Source organism: Eschrichtius robustus, chromosome 12 (genome assembly GCF_028021215.1).
Source record: "Eschrichtius robustus isolate mEscRob2 chromosome 12, mEscRob2.pri, whole genome shotgun sequence".
Classification (NCBI taxonomy): Eukaryota; Metazoa; Chordata; class Mammalia; order Artiodactyla; family Eschrichtiidae; genus Eschrichtius; species Eschrichtius robustus.
In genome coordinates this window covers 37,034,927-37,045,363 of record NC_090835.1, presented here as the reverse complement: position 1 = coordinate 37,045,363, position 10,437 = coordinate 37,034,927, and the positions used below count along the sequence as shown (strand labels likewise).

Here is a 10,437-nt window from a genome sequence, read left to right as displayed (position 1 = left end):
TATGTTATGTGTATTTACCACATTTTTTAAAGACTTTGGGGAAAAGAGCAAAAGATGACACAGGACTTCACGTAGCACAACTACATCGGGGCACCATTTACATAGACCACACTGTGAAGGAGTCTCCCTGGAGTTGGAAGACTTGACAGCCCTGCAACCCCAACTCTCCTACCCATGGCAGACATTGCTAATCAATCACAGGCCCTGCTCACAGAGCACCAGACTCTCAGAATCCTCCACACTGGACCCCAGGCAACCCCTGCCACTTCCTTAGAGCTGATTTATGAGATGCCAAGTATTTGCCATCATTAACTCAATGACCTCCTTGAAGTATGTCTGACAAAGAGCTGGGGACACAGATATAGCAGACCTGGTCATTCCTTTATTGGAAGGGATATGCAGTGTTGTACTCTACAAGCTTGCGAGCCCAAAGAGATTTCAAGTTGAAGATTCAGTTGGTTTTCTTTGAGGTCGTAATGGCCCTGAATAAAGCCACGGGTGTGGCAACTATGCCAGCGCCAATAGACCTGAATGATGCGGACAGCGTGGAGCAAACGGCAGTAACGAAGGCGGATGCACCACATGCGGAACCAGGATTGTAGCTTGACAGCTGCCCATTCTTGCCGCGCGTAGAATTCTAGGGACGTCCGCCGCCTCTTCTCTTGCAGCTTCACCAGCTTCTGTTTCCACCAGCATTGAATGATCCACACTCTGAGAGCCGCGTGCAGCAGATTCCTGCGCACCAGGGTGCCCCGCCACCAGGCTTGGATGAAAACAGCCGCTTTCTGTTCTTCCGTCATCATGATTCTTACTTTGGGGCCTTGCAAGAGAAAACAGGGGATACTTAAGAAACTCATACAGGGACTTCCCTGGTGGCTCAGTAGTTAAGAATCCGCTTGCCAATGCAGGGGACATGGGTTTGAGCCCTGGTCTGGGAAGATCCCACGTGCCGTGGAGCAACTAAGCCCCTGCGCCACAACTACTGAGCCTGCGTTCTAGAGCCTGCGAGCCACAACTACTGAGCCCGAGTGCCACAACTACTGAAGCCCGCATGCCTAGAGCCCTTGCTCCACAACATGAGAAGCCACCACAATGAGAAGCCCGTGCACCACAACAAAGAGTAGCCCCGACTCGCCCCAACTAGAGAAAGCCTGCGGACAGCAACGAAGACCCAATGCAGCCAAAAATAAATAAATAAATAGATTTATTAAAAAAAGAAAGAAAGAAACATACATTTCGGCCCTAAGGTGTGGCAGGAGAGCTGTTGTGGGCAGCAGCTGGACCTCAGAGATCAAGTTAGTGTCCTTCCGCACACATGCGCGCACACACAAAGATACATGTGCACACATGCGCGCACGCACACAGGATCCAGTCTTCCTGTACCTTGGCCTTTGCATTCCCCAAACACAATCCCCACTTTGTAGCTCTCAACCGTGTGTGGTCTGGGTTCAAACTCTTTGCGCTCCTCCTTGGCACACACCTTGGCTAGACTCACAGCTCTCAGCCTAAGGAGAAAATAGGGGGAAAGGACAGCCAAGGAGGAGTGGATCCCTGTTCATTTCCTGCTCTGTGTATGGTGGCCATTCATCCCAGTTTGCCTGGCACACCCTGGGTTTATGCCTGTTGTCCTGGTATAATTTTGATGTGTCTCTTTCACTCCCTGAAGCATTTCTCTTTGGACAATAAGTTGCATGGTCACAGACCTTTGGGTCACTCCACTGGACCACAAGGGTCAGAGATGTCACAAGTCAAGGCTCTCCCCAACACAGTACAGCCTGGATCCATCTACCCAGGGAGGGGTGGGAAGGCAGAGGCAGTGGTGTGGGTAGGGAGTTGGAGGTGGAGTCCCTTGCTCTCCTCTCCTTTGCTCCTTCAAGCTCTCTTCTATCAATGCGACTTCATCATTATCTTTGATTATAATTTGGAAGGTTTGCTGTCCTTATCAGAGTTTAGAGAGAAAAACATGAAAGTAAGGGTGGTCTCCCCACCACCGGGTGCCAAGTCAACCACACACTAGGCTTCCTGGACTTTCCTGGGATCTCAAACATGAGAAGGGATCCCCTCCTGAGGAAACTATGGGAAATGTACTGCCCTCCAGAAAGCTTGGGTAAATCTGACTGTCTCTTATAAAACATTAAATGCCCATGGCCTTGGGGGGATGGTCAAATCCCCTCAGGTCTACACTCTACTAAATTACCCATGGTTAGGGTCTAGATGTTCCCATCGCTCTCAAGTCTGTTCTCCTTCAGCCACTGCTCTGGCAAGAAGAGAAGAGGAGGGGAGAGAGCCATGATGTCATAAGGGCACCTATGACTCAGGCACCAGGATGGCTCCCAATAGCTGAGCCCCTTCTAAGGAAAACCTAGAGGACCTGTCCTTTCTTTCCTATGTAAATGGCTACAAAGAAGAATACCCCAAATACTGACCCATTGACACAAATGTGTATAGTGATACTCATTAAAGCCTGGCTGGTATTCATTAAAGGGATTTCAATTTATTTTATTGAAGTATAATTGATTTACAATGTTGTGTTAATTTCTGCTGTACAGCAAAGTGATTCAGTTATATATATATATTCTTTTTCATATTCTTTTCCATTGTGGTTTATCACAGGTTATAGACTATCCTGTGCTACACAGCAGGACCTTGTTGTTTATCCATTCTATATATAGTAGTTTGCATCTGCTGATTCCAAACTCCCAGTCCATCTCTCCCCCACTGCCCCCTCTTGACAACCACAAGTCTGTTATCTATGTGAGTCTGTTTCTGTTTCATCGATAAGTTCATTTTTGTCATATTTTAGATTCCACATGTAAGTGATACCATATGGTGTTTATCTTTCTTTCTGACTTACTTTACTTAGTATGATGGATTTCAATTCATTTAAATAATGGTATACCAAATTACAATTAGAAGGAATGGGTGTGCTCTCTATCTACTAATATAGAAGCATGTACAAGATTTAGCAAGATTAGCAAGTTCATCAAATCAAGATCAACTAAATATAAGCATAGATTTACACACATGTCTTCTAAAGTCATTATTTTAAAAGGTGGTGGAAATTCGGAAGATATCCACAAAAATTAACAATGATCATCTCTGATGAGGATATCAGAGTTGGGGGAACAGAGTAAACTCCCTTGCTGTGGCTAAACCTCCTATGTCTTGCCTATCTGTAAGTCACCTAGTTATCAGGCCCCTGGGAGAGCAAGACCCACACAGGCCAGAAAGCCCATAAGCCCCCAGGACCAGCCCAGGACCCCCATCTCAGGCTCAAGTGGACTTAAGCACTCTCCTATCTTCTTCCCCTGAGGCCTCAAGGTCACAGTGAGGAGATGGGTGAAGGTCAGCCACTGCACAAGCAGGACCCCACCTCTGCCTGCTCCTGGCCTCTGAAAACCCACCGGGCTATCGTGAGGCCCTCGTCCCCTCTCAGGGTCACAGCCCCAGGGGTCACTGAGAAATGCATTTGCAATGTGTAGAGTGAGTATGGAGGAAGTCAGTGTGGGGCTAGGGGAAGAGCAGATGTAGAGAAGAGGAGGAGGCCATTTAAGGCTGGAGGGGGGTGTCAATGTGAAGTTAATGGGATGGGGGAGTGGAAAGGATAAGAGTAAATTGGAGAATGGGGAAATAGTGGAGTACAATGCATGGGACAGTGAAGGTACAAGAAGCACCTGTTTGAAGATAAAGGTGTTTGGCCATGCCCCTGGGAGACCCACATCTGTTTAATGCCCCCATTAGTCTGGCTCCAGAGTCTAGTCCCTAGTCACCATTGTCCCTGCTGTCCCTGGTAATAATCATGGAGTGATGACATTCATCCCACTTCACAGATGAGTAGACTGAGGTGCAGAGACCTTACATGGCTTAGTCTGATCTCACAACAGATTAGGGAGGATGCCAGGGACTGGGGTGTTGGTGGATGTGGCGACCCTAGGGGCAGGGAGGGTGCTGAGGCTTTGAATGCCACTAGGACCTGCTCGGACTGAAGCCAGTGGGAAGGGAGGAACCTCCCCGGGGGCTAAGGAACAGAGGGGTGACACCATCCAAGGGAATTTTTTGTGGGTATGCTGGCCAAGGGGCCTGGGGTGAGCATGATGGGGTGCATCTCCTGGGGCTAGAGTAAGGGACACAGGGAACAAAATACAAGCACCCCTCATGATTACTGTGGGTGACCCACAGAAGTACCAGCATTCTGGGGTCTCCCTATTCTCCCACCCCACCCCCACCATTCTCTGCCACCTCTACCAGAATTTCCCCCTAGAGGTTCTCAGTAGACCCCTTCAGGGAGGGACGGAAAGAAGAAAGGAGGGGTCAGTGAGGGTGTCAGTGGAATCAGCCCTCTGAATATGCTCCCAGCCCCAGAGCCTGCAGGGGAAGGAAAGCAGGTCTGCTGGGAGTGGCCTGTGCTGAGAGAGCCCTTCCCTATCAGCCCCTGCCTGGGTCATTTCTTTGGCCTCCACCCCCACATTACAGCTAGGTTATCCTTGAATGCAGACCCCACCACAGCTGTCTTCCTGGCAGCCCCTAATGGAGTGACTTGGTAGGTCTGCACCCTGAGAAATCCCAAACCCCCTTATAGATCTCCACTATGGTCCTCATTGGATCCTACTGTAGTCACCTGTTTACTGACCAGCCTCTTTCCTCACTGGTTCCTAGAGGACAGAGCCTGAGCCGCTTTCACGTTTGTGACCCCAGAGGCTGCACAATATCAGGACGTAGTAGGTTAAAAATAATTGTTCATTGAATGAGTAATAAATGGATGAATGAATGGACTCCACCCCTAGCCCACTCCTCTGGAGACCCAAAGGCCTCAGGGCCTGCAACCCTTCTCTTCATGACTAGGGACAGATCCTGCCATGCCCTGCCTTGTCCGCTCTGCTTGGGGTGGGCTGAAAATCCCCAGGTCTGAGACGAGGAGCCTAGAGCGTTTGGGGGCTAGGAGAGAAGGGTAACACTGGGAAAGCCTGGAAGAGAGAAAGGGAGAAAACTGGAGGCGGGGCAGGGGGCACATGGGGACTTGGAGGCTGAGAGAGAAATGTAGAGAGAAGGGCAGAAGAAACTGAGACAGAATGTGACTTTTTCAGGTGGTACCCAGTGGCAGCCCTGAATCCTCAGGCTCTCCCCACTAAACAGTCTTGTTGCTGCTCTCTTCTGTCCACGAATGTCCACTGTCCCTGTGAGGAGGTCCTGACAGGTGGATTCTGAGAATGAATACAAAACCCCTTAGTGGCCCAGCTTGGATTCTTGCTCCAGGGCTGTGGGTAGGATGGTTGCCCACAAAGGACTCTTCTTCTTCTTAGTGGTCCCCAGCCCAACTCTGACCTCACCATGGGCGTTTAAGACCTGGAGCCACAACAGAACCCCTGAGTGTACCTCAATGAGAGGCCCTGGTCCAAGAGACACATTTGCTTTCACCCTGGGCCTCAGATCTGGGAGTTCTGTAGGGTCTCCATATTGCTTGTTTAGGGTATTGTGGGGTTGGGGAAGTTCAAGACTGGATAATCCTGTGTGGCTGGCGTAATTCAACTCATAACACCAATGATAAGTCACTAGCTATAGGCTTCCCCTTAGGAAAGGACATGCCTTGGTCAAATCCCTTCCCTATGGCCAAAGGCAATTCCTAGTACGGGACATAGCAGTGACCCAGCAGCAGCCAGTATTCCCAGTAGCTGTGGGATGAGTCATCAGCTAAGAAGAGTGGATCTACTACGTCCGCATATTCACTACAGCCCACCCCTTCATGTCACTCACATATACTTGCTTCCCATAGCAAGCTTTTACCATTAAAAAATAGCTTCTTCAGGATTCATGTAGGTCTTTTCTCCTGGGAAAACTTAAAAGAGAAGGGTCAGAGAGACAAACTTCAGTCCCTACTGCTACAGTTTATTCTGAGGCCATTACTCACACTCCTCTCCCCCTTCCTCTACCACCCTTTCTAAATTCCTTTCACCTTTGACTAGCATTTCTGCTGGTCTAGGCAGTTTGCCTGAAGGGAAGCAGCAATTCAGACCCTCATCCTTGAGGCACCTGGTTCTCTGCTTAGCATGTACTTCTCAGGCCATGATTGTGTTCATCTACCATTATACCTGGGCAGCAAAGCAACAAGACATCTTCCAGTGAATCACCCAAGCAGCCCTCATAGTCTTCCCTGCTCCCATAGTGTAGCAGCAGGCCCTTCACCTTCTCCTCATGATATCAGGGTTAATTATCCCTGCCAGAGTGGTGACCCCTTTCATCGCCTGCTTAACTCTTGGCAAAAGGAGTCAAGTGACCAGATCACAGCTGTAGCTTTAAGTTTAGTCGGACTCTTACAGTGACCCCTGATGTGTGCCTTCCAGCTCTAGAAACTAGAACCTCCAGTGACATGGAGCCTGAAGGTGCAGGGACAGAAAACACAAACACCCAAGCATGTAACTAGAAGGGGTGGTCACAGGTGCAGTACCATTTCCACACATTGGTCCTGAGACACGTACATTGTACCTACTGGGGACTCAGAACCATGTAATGGACATTGATTTAGGGCTTGGGTTGGCAAACTACAGCCTGTGGGCTACACCCAGCCCACTGTTTTTGTACATCCTGCAAAGAATGGTTTTTCCATTTTTCAGTGGTTGAAAAAACTCAAAATAATAATATTTCATGACACATGAAAATTATATGAAATTCAAATTTCAGTGTTCATAAATAAAATTTTATTGGAACACAGCCATGTTTACTTGTTGATATGTTGGCTATAGCCCCGTGTACACTACAATGACAGATTTGAATAGTTGTGACAGACTATATGTGGCACTCATCACTTCCCACTGCTGCTCAGCACACAACAAATTGCAGTGGTACAGTTATAACTGAATGGTGTTTTGAGTACCACACATATTGCTGTGCTGTGACTTATTTTTTATTACCAGTACATATCCATAATGTCAAAACAATGGAAAAAGGAGAAAAGTGGACTTTAAGTATCGCACTTTTAAGAAAATGGCAAAGCATTGTGCTCATTATGCAATGACACTATATAGCTGTGCTAAAAGAATATAATATTGGGACTTCCCTGGTGGCGCAGTGGTTAAGAATCCGCCTGCCAATGCAGGGGACATTTAAATTTAAAAAGATTTAAATGGAGTATCTCATCACAGCAGAATTTCTCCACAAAAACAAAAAAATGAAAATGAGGCTGCAAGCAAAGTACGTTTCCAACTTGCTCATTTGTTAGCCAAGCAAGAAAAGATGTTTACTAATGATGAATTAATTAAATCAAGTTTAATTGCAGCAGCTGAAAAAAATGTGTCCGGAGAAAATAAATTTAACTGTTAGCCTTTCAATGAGAATAGCTGCTCCAAGAGTTGAAGACATTGGGAACAAAATCAAAAGTCAATTAAAGACAGGGCAAATGACTTCAAGTGGATTTCCTTGGCTCTTAATGAGTTGACAGATGGTACCAGTACAGTTCAGCTGTTGTTCATTGAAGGGGTAAATGCCAAGTTTGAAGACTGAAGAATTGAGTTCTATGAATAGTCTGCATGAAACAAATACAGTTGAGAGTATTTGTTAAAGTTGAGAAAACACTAATTCAGTACAACCTGAAGTGGAATCTGCTAAGATGTGATAAAAATGATAGTGGTGAAAATATGTGTGGAGCAGGGGGAAAAAAGGCTTTGTTGAACAAATTTACAACGTTTATGAAAATATAAAGTGCTTAAAGCCTGTATTTATTCATTTTATTATTCATCACTAGGTACTCTGTGGAAAATATTTGAATCTATCGTGTTACTGAACCAGTAATGTCAATGATAAATTTCGCTTGCCACTATTGACAACCATCATTGGTTCCATGAATTTTGGTCAGAAATAGAAGCTGAATATTCTGACTTATCAACCGCACAGCAGTTCTATGGCTTAGCAGTGATAAAGTTTTATTGAGGACTTTTAAGCTCAGGGTCAAGATTGAAATTTTTCTGAGCAAGAAAAACTGCCTTAAACTACTATTATCAAACACTGAATGGCAGGGACTTCCCTGGTGGTGCAGTGGTTAGGAATCCGCCTGCCAATGCAGGGGAAACGGGTTCGAGCCCTGGTCTGGGAAGATCCCACATGCCGTGGAGCAGCTCAGCCCGTGCACCACAACTACTGAGCCCGCGTGCCACAACTGCTGAAGCCTGCGTGCCTAGAGCCCATGCTCTGCAACAAGAGAAGCCACCGCAGTGAGAAGCCCGTGCACCGCAACAAAGAGTAGCCCCCTGCTCGCCGCAACTAGAGAAAACCCACGTGCAGCAACGAAGACCTAACGCAGCCAAAAATAAATAAAATTAAAAAAAAAAAATCCTGAATGGCATTGGAAATGAGCTTTTGCTGCAGTCTTCATGTTTTTTAATGAATTAAACCTGAAATTAATGAGCAAAGCAATGTTTTATGTGAAACTTATACTGAAGTAAAGTCATTTTGGCAAATAATTTTATTTATTTTTTTAAGATTATTTTATTTTTATTTTATTTTATTTTATTAAAAAATTTTTAAAATTTATTTATTTTTGGCTGCACTGGGTATTCGTTGCTGTGCTCGGGCTTTCTCTAGTTGCGGCGAGCAGGGGGCTACTCTTTGTTGCGGTGCACGGGCTTCTGACTGCGGTGGCTTCTCTTGTTGCGGAGCACGGGCTGTAGGCACGCAGGTTTCAGCAGTTGTGGCACACGGGCTCAGTAGTTGTGGCGCACGGGCTGAGCTGCTCCACGGCATGTGGGATCTTCCCAGACCAGGGCTCGAACCCGTTTCCCCTGCATTGGCAGGCGGATTCCTAACCACTGCACCACCAAGGAAGCCCCTTGACAAATAATTTTAAATCATAAGTAATGTCAAGCTGCTTTATGCACTTCCTGAGCTGTCAAAAGTTAAAACAAGAAGCAAGATAACCATTCTCATACAAATTTTCAGTGGATATATTCTCTGAGTTCAAACTAGAGTTCCAGCAGCAAGCACTTTCAGACTTCCATGTAAGTACAAGAGGAGTTTCCGTATTTCTAAACTTTTTTATCTAAGCAATTGAGGAACAACCACCTGAACTTCAGTTGGAAGTAATTAATCTGCAATGTAATGACATGCTTAAAGGCAAATATCAAGAAAAGAATCTCATAGAAGTCTACAAATATCTTCCAAGTGATGACTAGTCTCGATTATAATCCTATGCTCAGGAATTTATATCAGTATTTGGCGGTGCCAGATATTTCACTTCATACCTATGTGAATGAAAAGACATTTTCAGAGATGACATTTGTAAATTTTCATTACAGACAAGCATTAACAGATAAACATTTGCAGTTGATTTTGATGGTAGGAAACACTAACTTTTGGTCTTCTTAATTGGGCTAAACATTATTCCCCTCCCACCCTGACTGCCAATTTTTAAGGTTTGTGGGTGTGACCCCTCTTTCCTTGTTTTGTTGCTGAGGCTGAATTTTTATGCTACTTGACATTGACAGTGAAAGATAAGGATCATTAGCCCCACTTCACAGCTCAGGAAACTGGGGCTCAGAGAGGGAAAATGACATGTCTGCAGCCACACAGCAGTGAGTGGGGAAGCCAGGGTTGGTGTGACCTAGCTTGGTCTGGCTCCAAAGTCCTTGCTCTTTACTCTGAGACACTGAACACAAGAGAGAGAAGCAAGGAGAGAGGAGACAGAAGTCCTTCAGAGCAAGAGCGAGAGACTAGGACCTGAGTGAGACAGGGCAGGACACAGAAGGACAAAGCAAGAAAGACAGAGCTCAAGCACTAGTGCAAGACAGAGAGCTGGAGCATGAGATCTCTGGGCAATGTGAGCTGAGGGACCAACTTGCCAGGGCAGAGGAGATGGAGCTGGGCTGGACATGGGGCTTCTGAGTTTGCAGCTTTGATGGGGAATAACCCAAGACCTCAGACCCCTCTCTCTGCAGGAAACCATGGAACAGCAGTGCCCAGATGGGCAGAAGGACAGCCTAACCTTGACCTCTTAATTGGCCCTTTATCATCACTTAGGCGCCAGTCTCACCCCAGGTGGCAGCTTTTCACAAGAAGGGACTGTCAGAGGTCTCAGCTCCACCTGGATCAATTCTTGCAGAGACTGGGGAGAGGGAGAGGGAGACACAACTGATGGCTTCTCAGCTCTAGGTCTGTGATAGCCTAGGGGATGACACTCACCAGAAGGTTTAGCTAGAAGCGGGTTGCCTTCTTTCCCCACCTCCACACCTGTGGAACCTCCCACACCAACCAGGTCTGGAGGGGAATGAGTCCTAGCCTGCATTCGGGGTCAGAGAGTGAGGGACAGAGTTTGAGGTAGGAGTGAGGACAGGGGCTATGCAGTCTAACCATTTTCAGTTTGGAGCTCAGACTCTGACTTGGAGGTCAAGTATGAAGATACAGCAGGGAGCTGTTGGAGGTCACTGAAAGGATGTGACCGCCAGCTGGACTCAC

At 46.7% G+C, this 10,437-nt stretch overlaps 1 protein-coding gene across 1 annotated transcript; it reads right to left on the bottom strand.

Annotated features, from left to right (window-relative positions):
- Window positions 1–374: 374 nt before the first annotated feature.
- IQCF5 (IQ motif containing F5) lies at window positions 375–10,273 on the bottom strand (the record flags this gene model as incomplete). Its single annotated transcript, XM_068558760.1, has 2 exons — window positions 375–820; window positions 10,165–10,273. Coding segments are annotated over 2 exons (555 nt in total), but the record flags the coding sequence as incomplete, so codon positions are not given.
- Between the last annotated feature and the right edge of the window lie 164 nt (window positions 10,274–10,437).